General features: G+C 41.4%; 1 protein-coding gene and 1 pseudogene across 1 annotated transcript in view; both read left to right on the top strand.

Moving 5' to 3' along the window:
• The first annotated feature begins 1,716 nt into the window (after window positions 1-1,716).
• LOC147427148 (chitinase 2-like) lies at window positions 1,717-2,464 on the top strand (annotated as a pseudogene).
• A 12,006-nt stretch (window positions 2,465-14,470) lies between these two features.
• The window catches only part of LOC147427147 (Exostosin family protein), a 76,817-nt gene continuing 73,820 nt past the window's right edge, over window positions 14,471-17,467 (top strand). Inside the window, exons 1-2 of the mRNA XM_086498807.1 lie at window positions 14,471-14,664; window positions 14,865-15,155. Of these exons, the coding sequence (XP_086354933.1) occupies window positions 14,512-14,664; window positions 14,865-15,155 (444 nt within the window). The 5' untranslated portion in view covers window positions 14,471-14,511. The remainder of the gene's footprint in view (window positions 14,665-14,864; window positions 15,156-17,467) is intronic.

Raw genomic sequence — 17,467 nt, 5'->3', positions numbered from 1 at the left:
ATATGGGCTTGCCCGTTCACATTTAGGCGCACACACTTAGCCAATCTTACCCAAACATTATAGGTTCTAGTTTTAGAGTGCGCCTCTCATCGGCGATCACTCTTACCCATTCCTACCTAATGGACAAGCCCGACCAATAACATAATACACTACTAGCGGGTCTGACAAGCCCGACCCATGGCTACATAAAAGGTGGTCGCTTGGTGGTGGTGATCGCTTGGTGGTAACACCTACTCCCATGCTCATACTTTTGCCCATGTTGGGAGCCATCCCCATGGGCATAGGAAGAGGAACTATTGCACTTGCACCCACCACCCCAAGTCTTGAACCAAAACCAATCGATTTTCCTATGCATGTCGTACTCTGCCTGTTGATTTTCCTATGCTTGTTGTACTCTTCCTTTATTCTTTTAGTTTGCAATTGATCAAAATCGATACCTATGTCTAAAGGATTTTTTTTAGCTGCCAAAAAATAAAGGAGAACGTGAGTAACCAAGTTCAAACTAGAAAATTAAACTAGTAAAAGAAGTATCAAGAATCTTATGGCTTGCTATGTTCAAATCAATCAAGCCCTTGCTAAGACTATAAGCCCAAATAGCCGACCTTGTTTCAAACCATTTTTCTTGGTGCAATCTTATGCTCCCTAATTTTCCCTTGCTCGCTATCTCACCAATTGGAAATGGTGGGTTAGAAGAAGATGTATACAAGGATTGGCCTATATAAAAATCCCTTTATAAAGTAGGTTGAGAAGCTGATGATACTTTTAGTGATAAAGCTGGTTGTGACACATAGCTATATAGAGAGCCAGCAGTGTTGAAGCCATCAAGCCCCAAAATGTCATCTCCACCACTCGCAACTTGATTTGCTGAAGGCGAACATTGTGTTAATGTATCAACGATGGCACTATCCACGATCGTCGGGACACCTCCTTCGAGTCAATGCCTAGGGTTGTGTAGCTGGGTGGTGGCTTGATGGCCACCTTAACATTTGTTGAACTTGTAGAACCTGAAGCTTCTCCTTTGAGTAAAGAACTTCTCGTTTCTGGGGGGAGGGGGGTTTATATAATGTATACAATGTTTGGAGACATGACATTCGAAGAAATAGTGTCTCCAGAAATATCACTTTGTATCTTCACATAAACTTGAAGCAACACATTTACAACTCCATTTGAATTGAAAAGTTCATCTAGTTGTGGAGTTGAAGGACTTGTACCTAGCATTGGTAGAAGAAACCTAGCACATTTCCTTAACTTGAGTTGCCACATGCTAGCAAGATGCAAGCATAGGTGATTGCATTTGGAGAGACTCCCTCGCTTATCATCCACTCAAAAAAGCCCAGAGCTTCTTGGCCTCATCCCTTTAGGGCATATCCCCCAATCAGTCCATTCCAAGAGATGAAGTTCCAGATAAGAAGATCTTGAAGCACTTATTGTGCTTTCTAAAGTTCACTACACTTAATATATATTGTCAATCAAGGCATTGCCAAAATTTATGGGTAGATTAATTCACATGGCGATCACTATTGTATGTGTCTATTTGACCGATGTGGCTGGTAGGTAATGCTTGTTACGCACTGCACTAGCTTCCGTCCAAGACCACTCCATCCACTCTTGGATCTCAAAAGTTTGGAAGTAGCTTAGCACAGAGCTCTCTCTCTCTCTCTCTCTCTCTCTCTCTCTCTCTCTCTCTCTCTCTCTCTCCGTACAGCCAGTTAGACGATGACACTATTTGTGGGTGGTTGGATGGTTTGCAGTGGCTTGTAGCAAGCTGGGTTCTATCATTGTCAGGCGCGATTGTAGAGAATGAAGCATGTGAGGAGGCTCATATTCTGCAGGCATATCATTGTGTAATCTGTGGGGTACCAAATGTGTTGGTGTAATCCGTGAACGTGAATTTATGTGACATATTGTTTGTATCTAAGTGCAAGAGGCGGGTGGATGGCGAGAAGGGTGCTAGCAACGTTGGCTGTAGAGCCAGCGCCAGCGTCAGCAAGCGGGGGGACGTCGGTGCAGCCAGTACGGCGACGGCGGTGCAGCTCTATTAGATGTCCCCATCGCTCCCTCCACCTGCTCTGCCTTCAACTTCTTCTTGATTTTGGCGTTTTCCACCGACAGTAGCACCATTGACGGCCTCTTTGAGGCCACTTGGCAGCCCCGCCTGTCTGCGTCCACCATTTCCACCATCAAAGCCGCCCACCCCTCCATCAACTTCTCTAGCAGCATCAGCTTCCAGCCCAAGTCCCTCAATACCTGGATCAAAATTTTCGTCTCCTCTCTCTCGCTCATCATCTCCGCCTACCACATTGACGCCCTCGACATCCACTACGAGAGCTTCGGTAATAGCTCCCCTCAGGACTTTGCCACTTGCATCGGTGAGCTCATCACCCACCTCAAGCACAAAGGTCTAATTAGAGTGGCCACCATCGCCTCTTATCTGGGTATCAATGCTCTTCATCATTGTCAATGAGATGGTGAGATGGCGAGCTGGTTAATCTCCATGTGTAAGAATTTATCCATAAAGCTATTTTTTAAAATAAAAAAAGGGGGTGCAAAGCTCGCCCATCATCCGCGCACGCGCAGATGATGGGTGAGCTTTGCACCCCCTTTTTTGTTAAAAATATTTTTATGGATAGCTTCATACACATGGCTATCACTACGAGGACGATGGGTGAGCTTTACACTCTAGTGCCAACATGGGAAGGTGCTTCTCCCTTGCCATGAAACATGGCCGGACAAGCGCCGCATACCATGGGGCAAGAGACACATGTAGGCATCACACATATGGCCACCTAATTGATGAACGAGAATGACGAAGAGAACTCGTAGAGAAAGAAATTTGAATAAAAGGGAGGTGCCAGAGCCTTCCCATCATCCGTGCGATGATGGGGTGGCTTCAGCTCCCACCTTTTTCTTTTGTTTAGCATGTTTTGAATGCATTGACGATGTCCTGCAAAGTTTGAAACTTGAAAAACATGGTCGGACAAGGACCGAATACGATGGGGCGAGAGCCACGCATAGGCATCACAAATATGGCCACTTAATTGATGCACAAGAATGACTCGTGGGGGAAAAATTCTAGAAAACAAGATGAGGGGCTCGAGCCCTCCCATCGTCAAGGTAAAGGAGTTGCTATATTGTCACTAGCACAAGACGGCACACTGTAGAGATTGAGAAACAAGAGGGTGATCGAGCCAATGCAATGTGAATGCCCATGTATCATGTCATATGAAGTTGCAGCTGCTTTGGGGTCCTCTTCATCCTTTTGGCTGTTGTGTATGGTATAAGTATTGTATGGATGGTATTTACTTTGCAGGTGAAGAGCGAGGTTGTACAAGTGCGGATTGGGTTGATGACGATAGTGCTTTTAGGTGGTCGGGTATAAGGAGCTATTGGATATCAAGGAGGTCTCTCTCTCTCTCTCTCTCTCTCTCTCTCTCTCTCTCTCTCTCTCTCTCTCTCTCACACACACACACACACACACACACACACACATGCTTCAAGTAGTATAGCTTGTGCTTCAAGTAGTCGGGCATTTGTGCGTGCATCCATTTGGTGGAGAAATGATGCTCCACACTCTCCACGTAAAACGCGATATAGAGCATGTTAATTACCGTTTCTTTGATCTCGACTGGTTTTTCTTTTCATTTCTTCATGAGGTGGTGACAAAATGCGTGAAAGTAGACGTTGTGCATGGTAGTAGTCACATTCCTACCATTCTCATCTACCCAAATCTTGCTCGTGGGAGGGTCTATGGTGTAAGGGAGGTCCACCCGCATGCCCTAGAGATATTGAGGGGTCACAACGAGAGTCTTGGCAAGGGTGAAGGTATATGGTGTAAGGGAGGTCCTCTTGTGTGCCCTCACGGGATAGGGGTCACAATGAGAGTCTCTACAAGGGCGAGTCCAAGAGTGGCAAGCGGTGTAAGTGAAGGTGTATCCTATGGCGTGAAGGTAGGAGTGGCTAACTATTGGGCAAAAGCTAGAGTAGATGTCGATTGTGTAAGAGGTGTGGGAGCGCCGAATGGGGGACACGAATGGAAGCTTAACAATTGTGAAGCGGTGTGGAAGCATCATGGGTGCCACCACCACCACATATGCCTTCTCTACCCACTAGAGTGTCAGGCCAACGATGTCTCATATGAGTGCCTAGTAGAGATAAATGACTTAGAGCATTGTGATCACTCTGAAGATGTAGAGTGTGAAGGCGATAGTTTGTGTGAAGTGCCAACACTACGCTTATAAGTTGAAGTTGATAGTTAGTGTAAAGTGCCAGGACCATGTCAGGGTGTTGGAGATTGTACCCATGATGGGCCAAATCCTTGAAGTGGGGTAGAGTGAATGTCCTCATGCCATTTACTCTGTGTGGATGATAGAGATGCTAAAAGATCTTCCATACCCCCCTGACCATAAGCCATCGTGTGAATGTGAGTGAATAGTGAAGAATGTGAAAAAAAAGAAATAAAAATAAAGTGCAAGAATGACACAAGACCTACGTAATAAACATGTATAAAACTCTAAAAAACTAACACATTTTTGAATTGCATCAACATTTTCAAGTTATTATTGAAACAAAAAGTTGAAGTTAAACTTGAACGTAAATATGTTTAGGTAGTTAGTGTTTCAAATACAATGTATCTGCACTTTAAATAGACTCTCTCTCATCTTGGTACAACTTAGCAAATCCCTATATCTATGAAGAGCTCTCCCCTTAAAGACACATCCTCTAGCTTGTTCACTGCTATCAACTTGAACTTAACTTAAACTAAACATGTCTGGTTAGTTAGTGTTTCAAAATACATGTATTTACACTTTAAGCATCCTCTTTCTCATCTTGGCACTACTCATCATAAATCCCTATATCTATGACGAGCTCTCCCCTTAAAGATACATTCTCTACCTCGCTCATTGTTATCTCTGCATTCTCTAGGTTGTTCACTACTTTCTCTGTATTTTTCCCTTTGTTTTGTTCATCATTTTTGTCTATGTTTTCCTCTACTTTCTCTAGAGCATTTTCTTATGGGTTTTCCTTTTTTTTTTTTGCTACAATTTCTAGTGCTGGGAGATTTTAGCCCTTGTAGACTTGTGCACTTTGCAGAGCTACTTCAATGGTATGCCACTAACTTCATTGTGAAGTCTACTAAAAGAGAGGAACCATGCCATATGAGAAATTGATGCATCAAGAGGCTACAAAAAATACAACCTACTTGTTCGCAATGCTCGAGGAGTACGAATGTGTCTCAAAAATTAATCCATCTTTTCTCACATTTGTTGATGCATTGTATGTACTTGAGATTAAGAAGAAGCTTTTGTTTGTATTTGCACTAGCTAGACTTGGTCTTGTAGTCAAATTTGTGGATGAAAGATGTACACTACATGATCTCAGTTTTGATGATAATATTGTTGCATCTGGCATTTTATGGCGTGGGTTGTATAAGCTCACTTTATATGACAAGTGTGGGCAGAATTTTTCAAATGCAGTTGTGGATTCTAAGGCTAGTTCAGATGGAAAACTTTGGAATGTACATTTTGGGCATTTGAATTTTACCAGTTTGCTGCGTTTGCAAAAATTTGATATGGTTGCGTCTTTGCCGACTCTTGAAGCACCTATCAAACATGTTTGTGAAGGTTGTATTTTGGGTAAGATGCAGCACTTAAAGTTTCCAAAGGATGGTTCAATTAGGGCCACATGCAGGTTGCAGCTTGTGCATAGTGATGTTTGTGGGCCCATGCAAACTCATTCCTTGGGCAATTACCTTTACTTTGTGACTTTTATTGATGATTACTCCAGGCATGCATGAGTATATCCTCTTAAAGCAAAGTCCGAAGTATTTATGTGGTTCAAACAATTTCTGGCTATGTCTAAAAATGTATTATGGGCACCCTCCATTCCGATTGAGGAGGGGATTATATGTCTCATGAGTTTAATGCCTTTTGGCTAGTCTTGGGATAAAACACAAATGTAAAGTGCCTTATACACCTCAAAAAAATTGTGTGGATGAGAGGAGAAATAGGTTACTTACAAAAATGGCACAATGTATGGCTAAGAGTCGAGTTTTACCGCATTTGTTTTGGCTTGAGGCCATCATGTGTGCCACTTATGTACTAAACAGGTTTCCTACAAAAGCTTTTCATCCTATGACTCCATATGAAGCATGGCATGATAGAAAGCCTTCTATTGAGCACATGCGTGTTTTTGGTTGTTTGACATATGCTTTGGTGCCATAAACACAACGCAGTAAATTGGATGATAGGGCTGACAAATGTATTTTTGTTGGTTATAGTGCTGAAAGCAAAGGTTACAGATTGTATCATCCGCAAACAAAGCATGTCTTGGTCTCACAAGATGTTGTGTTTGTGAAAGATTTTGTTCAGCCCTTGCTGTCATGTACTATGGACAGTAATGTAAGCTCATAAGACATTATGACACTTTCTTGCCTCTTTTTAGTGGTGGAAGTTCAAATGTAAATTCCAATGAGGAGGGTTTCTGAAAATGTTACAGATCAGCTTATTACTGATGTAGATGTACATGATGTACTTAATGAGGAAAGGGTTGAGAATGAGCAGGCTAGAGGTATGCCTAAATGGTTGGTGCATACTTTGCGTGACAGTAAATTGGATGCACCTTTGTCTAGTCATACTCGTTCAGATTCTTACCATGCATCTTATGCATCAGATTGTTATGCTTTGGCTGTGTCTAGCTTACATGATGTTGAGGAACCTCTATCTTCTGATGAAGCAAAAAATTCAAAAATTGGATGGCTGCCATGCAATCTATATATGATGCACTTCTAGAAAATGACACATTGACTTTATATGATTTGCCTTCTGGCAAAAAGGCCATTGGTACAAAGTGGGTTTACAAGTTGAAACACAAGCTGGAATGTAACATTTAATGGTCTAAATAGCTTGTAAATAGCGGAAAATAACTTAACATAGTGAGCATTTCATTAAGAGCAAGTTCCTAATGAGCATAGAAGAGTGCTTGGTTGGAGATAGCAACATTAGCATAACACCTAATTAGTTTGGCATAACAATACTTGAAAGAGGGAGAGAAATAGAACAAATGACAACTATTGAGGACTAGATTTACATGGACCGGTCCCCCCTCCATTAAGCATTTGTATTATAGCTTCTCCCATTAAGATAGACTTTGTACAATACAATACTTTGTGTTCCTTGGTAAAAAATCGTTGGTGCAATAAAGATGGAAGCTTCATGCACCAAACTTACACGTGATAACACATAACATCAATTCCCTTGCGGTCTCAGACCCAAGACCTCACACACCTTCGGAGATGGTGAGAGCTAGCAAGGTATGAGACTAGACGTAGAGGAAGAAGAAGTATTCTTACGAGAAAGAAGTATTTCTCCTCACATAATCACTCATAATAGCTTAGCATAGTTTAGTAATTAGCATGGTAGAGGAGATGAGCATGCATTGGAGCTTGTCTCTTGGTTGGATTTGCATCACAAGCCAAGAGTTTGTTGGTGTAGGCCTCCCTTCTCACAAGCTTGGAGTAGATAAAGAGCTTTCCATTTAAGCTTGAGAAGGAGATAGACTTTCTTTACTTCACACATGAGCTTGTGTGAGTGTGTGTGGAATAATGCCTTCATAAATCAGCCCCCTCTCTCATCTTGGTCGACCCCTATTAAAAAGCCTGGCCAATAGCATTTGAGCAAGAGCTTTACTCTTGTTGACTTCCTATTGGCCCTTGAAAAGCCTGGCCAATAGCATTTGAGCAAGAGCTTTACTCTTGTTGGCTTCCTATTGGCCCGTGAATATTTTAGCCAATAGCCTTTGAGAGGCCCAGTCAAAAGCCTTGTGACAAGTGTGCACCCTTTTCCCCTTTTTGTAAATGCTCAAATAATAAATTTAATTATCTGAATTCCTATTGGACCTTTTAGTCTTCTGGCCAATAGCAATTAAGCAAATTTAGGAGCTGCTTAATTCTCATTGGACCTTTTGACTGACCAATAGTCTTTTAGCGAGACTATTTCTTATTGGTTATTTTTTTAAGCATTTCTAAAATAAGAAATTTAGTTTACACTAGCTGAGCCCTCATTGATCCACTTCTATGTCCATCCAATAGGATTTCAAGCTAGAATTGGGGGTTTTCCTGCATGCCTGACATGTTTCCTATTTGCTTTGTGGAAAGTGTAGAGTGTGTGTGTATGATTCCCAGTCTGTCCTCTTCCCAACTCGCCCTCTCCTTTGTCTTCTTGCTGATTGTCTTTTGTTGACTTCTAGTGTTAGCACTTTTAGTCACTAAGCCAAGTTCCCATGGCCTATAACCTTCAGAGTTAAAAAGTTGGAACTTTACCCTATGGAAGTCTTAATGGAGTTAAACCTAGAGGTCTTTTAAACTCCATCAATGTACTTTGCTCTTTAGCAGACCATCCCCATTTGGATCCCCAATTCCCCTCTTTTGGATCCCCTATATGAGACCGATCTGGTAGCCTTTCCAATATCCAGCCTTTGCTCCCCTTGGTCTTTTCCTTATATTAAATGATCAGTTTCATATGAGAAAATCATTTGGGAAAGTAGATATTAGGTTTTTATGACAGGATGGTGAGATTGATGGCTATAAGGCTTGACTTGTTGCAAAAGGTTATGCACAGCAGAAAGGCATAGATTATGAAGAGATTTTTGCTCCCACTTGTCATATGACTACAATGTGTTTTCTGTGTGCATTGGAGCAGCTCATTTTGGTTAGGATGTACATTAGTCAGACATTGTACTGCTTTCTTGAATGGTGACATATTTGAGGAAGTTTATGTAACGCGGCCTCACGGTTTTGTCAAGAAAAGACAAGAGGATAAAGTGTGCAAATGTAAGAAAGCTTTATATGGGTTGAAGCAATCACCTCGTGCTTGGTATGAGAAGGTTGACACTCATTTGGTCAAACGAGGCTTTCATAACAGTCCAACAGAAAGCACATTGTACATAAAGCGTGAGGGTTATGTACTTCTCATTGTGGTTCTCTATGTAGATGATTTGTTGATCACTAGACCAAACGAGAGACATATTGCTGAATGTAAGGCTAATTTGAATGCTACTTTCAAGATGAAAGATTCGGGGATGTTGCATCATTACTTGGGTATAGAGTTTTAGCGTGATGGTGGTATTGCCTTGTGTCAGAAAAGTTACATAGAGACATTGCTATGTAAGTTTGGACTTGAGGATTGCAAACCTATTGCCACTCCCATAGAAACAGGTTTGAAATTGAGCCTTCATGATGCCGGTGATCCTGTCGATGTCACTCTTTACCAAACTACTGTTGACTGCCTCATTTATGTATGCAACACGAGACCCGATATTCAGTTTGCAGTCTCACAGGTCAACAAATTCATGCATAGCCAAGGGTCTAAGCATTGGCAGGATGTCAAGAGAATTTTTTGCTACTTGAGTGGCACTTTACATCTTGGCTTGTTTTATCCCAAGGGGGGATCATTGCCGCCAGATTTACATGCTTTTTCGGACTCAAATTGGGCAGGTTTTTTTGACACATGAGTGTCCACAAGTGGTTTTTGTTTCATGCTTGGCAGCTCATTCATATCATGGTTGAGCAAGAAGAAACCTACAGTGGCCACTTTTAGATGTGAGGCTGAGTACAAGGAAGTCTTCACAGCTACGGTTGAGTGTGCATGGCTCAGATGCCTTAAAGCTGATTTGGGTGTTGGACAAGACATTGTCAACACTATCTACACTGACAGTCAGAGCGCATTGGCAATTGCAAGGAACCCAATTTTTCATGCTTGCAAAAGCACATTGAGGTGCATTACCACTATGTCAGGGAGAGTCTCTCAGTGAAAAGATCAGTTTGGCTTATGTGCCAACACATGACAACCTTGCATATCTTTTTACAAAGGCATTGTCTCATGAGAAGTTTGAAGCTTTCCACAAGCTTTGTGGACTAATCATGTCCTCAGGGCATGGCACTTCCCTATACTCTATGTGCCAGCTCTCCTTCACCGCATCACTCCCAGGGGGGATTTGTTACCATATACATGTGTATTGATGTGTGTGAACACACTTAAGACTGCCGTGGCATTTTTTCCCTCACTAGGAGGTTTTTTCCCCGTGCATTATATATACACCCATCACTCTAGGGCTAACTAATCTTTCCATTGCACACTAAGTAATACACTCTTTGTTGTGTGCCTTGAGCTTCCTTTGTCTTCTCCAAGTTGTGCGTGTTTTCTTGCAACCCTAATTCCAACAATTCTCACCTTGTTGTGTGGCCCTTCCCATGGCATTGTGCAACCATCTTAGACTCATGAATGTTGGAAAGAACTCAAAGGAGGTGGTTTCTTTCCCAATCTAAAGGCATATCATGCCGCAAGTCGCTCTTGTTTTGCATCATCATAAGGGGCAAGTCACTTTTGCATTGCTAGATTCTGAAGCACTTTGATGAACATATCCCTTAAGAGTTTTCTTGAAGGGTTCTAGGAAGAACATCCATATCAAATGTACGGTGCCTGCTATCTCCACCTCATCAACTATGTGCATCAACAAACACACTCTTCACCATTTTGCTTTGCAGAAGGTATGGAGGCAATGCCATTTTGGGAAATCCAATGAACCAATGTAGTATGTTTGTAAATTGTTGCATGGATGGTTACAAACAAAGAACCTTCAATAGCCATGGACAATATAAATTTCAAAACAAGTTACAAGCCTTACATAGGTGAAGTATGCACTTTACTTTTGTTCAGGGTCATCAAATTGAAGCATACTTGACACGTTTTATGCCAATCATGTGACTTTAGGCCAATGAGCTTTCCTTCCTTTGTGAACGCCATCTTGAGTGAATGCATGGTTTGTATGATCTCTTTCACCGTCCATCCTTGGTTTGCTATCAAAATCCAAGGTACTTTTGGCAACTTTATTGACCCGTCATGCACTATTTGTGGCAACAAGTACTACTCCATACGGCAAATATCTCTTAGGTCAATTCCTATAGCAAGCATATCTTTCTTTTAAATGAGATGGTCACACAATAAATACCCCGCCCTTGTGCCCACTTGGCTTCCCATTCCCACCCATTGTAAGTTATATTTTGCCATTTTGAGTTTCGTAAATTATTGTAAGATCTTAGGAAAATTTTCCATGCGCTTATAAAGTGTCATTCATCTTTTAGCATTTCTTAAGCCATGAGTTCACTTCCTTGCACTCCTCATTTTCCTTCATGTAATTTCTTGTGCTTTCTCTCTCTAATAATATAGTTTATGTTGAAGGAAGCACACAAATTTCTTATTGCACCTTTGCATTTGTCTCACACACACACACACACACTCATCGTCCATTACACATTCATAGGAAAGTATACATCATGTTAATGAAGGTGAAGAGTCTTCTCCTTCATCAACCTCTACATCACATCACTCGTATTGGTCAGATTGTTTTGCTACAGATTACCCTCCACATCGACCTCCTTTCTAGATCCATGGATCATAGGATTGATCTTATGTTTGATAGTCACTCCTCATAAGAAACCTTATAAACAAAATCCCGTTCAAACAAAAAGAGATTCAGAGACAAGTCATCGAACTATGTGGCAAAGACTTGATACAGCCTTCTATCGTCTCTTGTGTGGAGCCCTTGTCTTGTTAGTTGAAAAGTATCACCATGTATGGGTCACATAGGTATTTCAAACAAACTTTTTGTTTGTAAAGAACAATTTTATTGGCGTGGCATGAAATATGATGTGTATCACTTTGTGTCTATTTGCATTGGATGTCACAATGTAAAACGTACACATGGTAAGCTCAAATGATTTCTCATGCTATTGACTATTCCTTATGGGCCTTGGAAAAAGTTACCCATTGATTTTAGTTTGGTTTTTTTCTCACTTTGTCACAACTAGACATGATACGGACAAAGCTATTCATCATGGTTTTACTAAAGTAATCATAGGATTGTGTTTTTGTGATCACTTTTGGATAGTTAGGTTTTCTAACTTAGGATATAAAATGGGTTTTACTTATACTTTCCAGCCTGAGAGTAATGGTCAAATAGAGGCAATTAGCATCACAATTTTAGACCTCTTGAGCTGTTATATGATTGGTCACCAATAAAATTGGATGAGCACTTACCTTTTTTGCAATTTCCGTTATAACAATTGTGTGCACTCCACCACAAGAAAAACAACTTTTGAAAATATCTATGGTCAAAAGTTGCCCATACATATTAGTCATCTTGATTGTAAACTTTCAAAAGATGATAGAATAACTTATGACCATATGAAAAGCCTTTATGAAGCTACTTGATCGATTCAAAGCCATCAAAAACCATACACCAAAGGGATCAATAAGAAGTGTAGACCAATGACCAATGGCAAAAACCAATATGTATGGCTCATGATTGAGAAAAGATGACTCAAGAACATAGAGAAATATCCCAAGATCAAGCTTGATTTTAGATTTATGGCCACTTTAGAATCATTCAAAGAATCAAGGATAATGCTTATAGGCTAGAATTACTATTGGCGTATGCATGATTCTTTTCACATCAGTCTGCTTGCCCATTTAAAAGCAATCTTCCTATTCAACCTGGGACCGACAATTCTCCTCACCTATCTCTAAAAGAATTTTGGCCTTGAGGAATTCAAACATCATTTCTTGCTCCTCAATATCTACCGCTCATATGTGCCTATAAGAATGCGTGCAAAATTGCACGTAAAAGATAGAGAAGGCATGTACATACTATTGATTGAGGCAATACAATGGAGGACATTTGGTTTTAAACTTGAGTGTGTTGGCAGATGAATAGATGTGGGTTATAAGGACTAATTCACTTCGTGGTGGGCTCTCTACTTCTACAATAAAGAGGAAAATTCTCTTTAGTTCTTATTTAGCCCTCTTACACCATGCAAACTCTAGTGCTTTACTTTTTACTTGAAGTGGAATGTACCTTTCTATTTTACTTGAAGTGGAATGTACCTTTCTATTTTAACTAATAAAAGTAACCACATGCATAAGGGAGGAGCTCACTCATGCATGGGGGCACAAATAAGCAAGTAAGCTCACAGTACTAGGTTGTGTGTTGGAACCACACCCCAACACTACAATTTCTCTTGGAGTCTGAGCATTGAGGAGACTCTCGGCTCTATTGATGAACTCGTTGCAAAAACTCTAGTAATGAAAAAAGTGATGGATGAAATAATTAGGCAACTGGTCAAAGGGAGATCTTCAAATGAGTAGTTGAGCACTACAAAAAGGGAATGTTGGAACTTGGGAAAGGGGGGAGTTATCCCTCACAATTTGAGGAGTAAGGTGACAACTGTAGCAATAGGGGGGAGGCCACGCCAAGGAGGATGGGGGTCTTAATTGAAGAGACAACCCCTCCCATGATGGGATGGCAACAACTATGTTTAGACTGCCATGAAAATTAGGGTTTTCCTCTCTAACTTGCAAGATTCCTTCATTGCGTGAACATAATTTGGCTATGTTGTTGGTCCCAAGTCTTTGTTGTTGCAGTGGGGTTTATTCTTGCCATAATTGTACACATTCTCCTTAAATTAAAGTTAGAAAGCACTATCAACATAAAGGGGATTGATAGAAGGAGCCTTTTGCACCGGGAAGCATGAGCCAACTATATCGAATTTACAAAAACTTTTGTCCAAAAGAGTCATTGGACTAGAGGGAACACTAGGATTGAGGTTTACTCATCATTGGGGGGGGGGGGGGGGGGCAGAGGGTCTGTGCCTATTGCCATCCTTTTCGAAACTCCACCTCACACTATAGACTGATGACAAAGTTCTCCACTTGAGTAGCCAATGCTTCCCATGGACCCAATCATGTAAGTGGGCCATAGTACCATCATGGCCTCTAGGTGCCTTCAAGTCTTCTTCCAAGAAGGCAAGCTTTCCAAATGTGGACAAAAATCCTCATTCACATGCTTGAGCACTCTAGCAATATTGGCCCCCCCCCCCCCAAACCACCACCACCCCCAACCCTTAAAAAAAAAAGGGAAAATCCCCAAAATACCCCTCTAGTTTGTGGAAATTCCCAAAATACCCTTGTATCTATTTTAGTTGGATTGTTCAAGATTTCCTAACCTTTATGCTTTTTTGACAATGGAAATCCGTTGTTTAGTGGTTAGCATGTAATTTGTCACAAATTACCTCCCGAAAAAAGACAATTATGTCTAAAAATAATGAAGCAATTCATCTCCAAAGCCTACATAACCAGCTCATATTCTAGTTTTAGTATCTTGTATCGATAGACAATCAGTCTTCTTATGAACAACTACAATTTTTTTAATCTTTGGATAAATTTACTCTCACAACCAGGGGTACTTTGGGAATTTTGGAAAATTTAAAGGGTATTGTGGGAATTTATGACAGAATATGAGGGGTACATTGGGAATTTTTGAAATTTGAAGGGTATTTCGGGAGTTTCCACAAATTAGAGGGGTATTTTGGTAATTTTCCCAAAAAAAAAAGGAAAATTAAGAATCATCACGTTAGTGAAGTGACCCAGTGAAGCTCAGTTCAGTTCTCGGCATCCCACCATGGCGCTCTTCGCCAAGAGCTCTTTCTTACAGAGCAGGTGCTTTCTCTCCGCCATTGCCTTCCTGCTGCTGCTCTTCCTCTTTTATTCGAACTTTCCCAGTCTTCACATGCGATCCTTACAGGAACTCGACCGTCTATCTCCTACTTTCCAGGTGCTTGGCCTAGTCCTTTGTGTCAGGCGACCTCTTAACCTTGCTTGAAATTTTGGTGTCGATCTAGCTCTCTTTCCGGTGTGTGTGTGTGTGTGTGTGTGTGAGAGAGAGAGAGAGAGAGAGAGAGAGAGAGAGAGAGAGAGAGAGAGAGAGAGAGAGAGAGAGCGCTAATTATCTTCACCTTGTTTTAATTTAAACAGTCTGCTGCAAAGAGCCTTTCAAGTAACCACCAGCAGATTCTTACATCTGTTTTGCACTCTCCTGATGTTTTTGAACTCAACTACAAAGAAATGGAGAAGAACTTCAAAGTATACATTTATCCAGATGGAGATCCAAACACCTTTTACCAGACTCCTCGAAAATTGACAGGGAAATATGCCAGTGAAGGTTATTTCTTTCAAAACATCAGGGAAAGTGTCTTCCGTACTCATGATCCGGAGGAGGCAGATATGTTCTTCATTCCAATATCTTGCCACAAAATGAGAGGCAAGGTTAGTTTAACCTAGTTAGCATTTTGATACTTGTAGCATGTTTCATACCAATCAGGCATCATCCACTTCTTTTTTATGTAATCTAGTGCTTCTAAGTTTATCATACACTCCTACAGATAGGAAGAGATGTTTGTGCCTATGTGTGCTATAGCTGTATTGTAGCTTGCTTCAACTCTTATGGCTTCTCCTTCCTTCTTTTTACACATTTTGGACTGGATGGATTGTGATTCCTTTGTAATTTATTCTACAGTCACAATTTCGGTTTGAAGTTTCGTGATACTCAGTACTCTTGCCCCTTGCCGCATGAAAGTTCATAGAGATCGCAATAGTAGAGGAGACAAAGAAAACGGTAGAGAGAGAGTGCTCCCAAAACACTGGCAATTTGCTTATGACAACATGAGAAAATGCAAGGGGGTTGGGGGTCCCTTTATGGGGACCTCCCACAAATGCCCTACCTCCAGCCCAGAAACCCCACAACCCATTATTATGGGGGCATCCTATAATAATGCCACTTCATTACATAAACTGATAATAAGCTGACAAGGGGACGCTTCTCGTCAGACATAAAGGGAAAATTGTAGATAAAGGGAGACTTTGGCCTTGGGAAATCCTAGGAATAGGGGTCTTGCCTCATGCCAGCCTACTAGGTGGACACAACACAAGGATCATATTGTCAAGAAGGTGCGCTTTTGTGTCCGGCCACAAAACAGTCCACACTCATGCCAACTGGTTGTATATTTCAGTTTGTCCATCAGATTGTGAATGAAATGCAGACAAAAAATTCAACTTAGTGAATTTTGAAACAAAGCATGCCAAAAATGAGATGTGAACTTTATATCACGATCTGACACAAATGATTTGGGTAGACCACACAATGAATACCAATGCTTTATGAACAATTGTGCAACATCTTGTTCAGTAACCTTGGCCTTGCAAGGGATTAAAATGCAAAATTTGCTAAATCTATTTGTCACAAACCAGTGACGTGGCAGCCCGCATACACACACACCCCCTCCCCTTGGTATGGACAGCTCCCCGATTTCCCGCAGAAATGGTTGACGTGGCACTACCGTACGGACCCCTGCAATTTGCGGCGCAAAAAAGCGTAGACAGGCTGTATGGAAATCCTACGCAAAAAGCTGAAAGAAAAAAACCTACGCAATTTTTTTGGGGCAGCTTTGCTTTAATTTTGAGAAGCTCTTGATAAGAAGCTTTATTTTAAAAAGATGGCAGCTTTTAGGGCTCTGCTTTTGGCATCCCTTGTAAACTTATAAATAAGTGGGCAGGGTTCCCACTGTGCAGAGCATCTAAACGCAGAGTCTGAGAGTGAGAACCCTCCCACTCCCTTGTACTTTGAGCACAGATTAATACAAAAAGAAACACCGGAAGGGACGCGAGTCTTTGGGGCCAATATCTCTAGGCACGGAACTCCGCCAGGCCGTGTTGAATCAATTGTGAACTGTGAACTGTTTTGAAGTGAATCCCTGTTGTGTCGCGGTAGAATCTTGACTTGGAGTGTCCAAGTTTGTTACAGTGGTATTAAAGCGCGGCCGTTTTCTCTTCTACCGGGAAATCCAAACCTTTTTGTCGCGACACTTATGGATTCAAACAGAGATCAATTGACTTCCTCTGCATCTGGGAATGCGGGAAGAGACCACAAAGAAGATTCTTATGAGGAGTATGGCACGCCTCGGCCTACTCAGGCGGAGATTGAAGAGATGAAGCGTCGACAATTGGTTGATGATGCGACCAAGATGATGACCAATATTGCGAAGGATTCAAATTTGCAAAATTTTTGACGCAGACATCCTTCGACGAAGTGCACTGTCAATGGTGGAAAGCCACAGAACCACCCCTCAAACTGGCGCTCAAGAAACCTCCTACTTCGAGGATGTTTATAGAGCAAGAATTAGAAGAGGTGGTTGATACACGGATTACCTAGCTTTTTGACGCAACCAACAAAGCCAAAAAGCACGACAAAAAGCAAAAGAAAGGAATTGACTTCCCGGGTTATTTGGGTCGTCGCTTTGCTTTTGCCTCAGCAAGAAAGCAGAAAAAGCGTGTCCAATTTGAAGGAGTATCCAATTCTTCTACTTCTTCTTCTTCTTCTTCTTTTGACAGTTCTTCTAGCTCTTCTGACTCGAGCAAAGAAGACAGAAAAGGGAAAAAGCGAAGCAAAAAGCAAAGCTTCAGAAAGGCAAGAAAAAGGCAAAGAAGCCTAAGTTTTGCCTAGTTTCTGACAGTTTTTCAGAGGACTCGTCTTCAGACAGTTTGGACTTCGATGATCACAGATTTTCTGCAAAGAAGAAGAA

Source organism: Adiantum capillus-veneris, chromosome 24 (assembly GCF_014529385.1).
Source record: "Adiantum capillus-veneris isolate H3 chromosome 24, ASM1452938v2, whole genome shotgun sequence".
NCBI lineage: Eukaryota > Viridiplantae > Streptophyta > Polypodiopsida > Polypodiales > Pteridaceae > Adiantum > Adiantum capillus-veneris.
The sequence above is the reverse complement of the archived record's forward strand: the minus strand, read 5'-3'. Positions and strand labels throughout refer to the sequence as shown.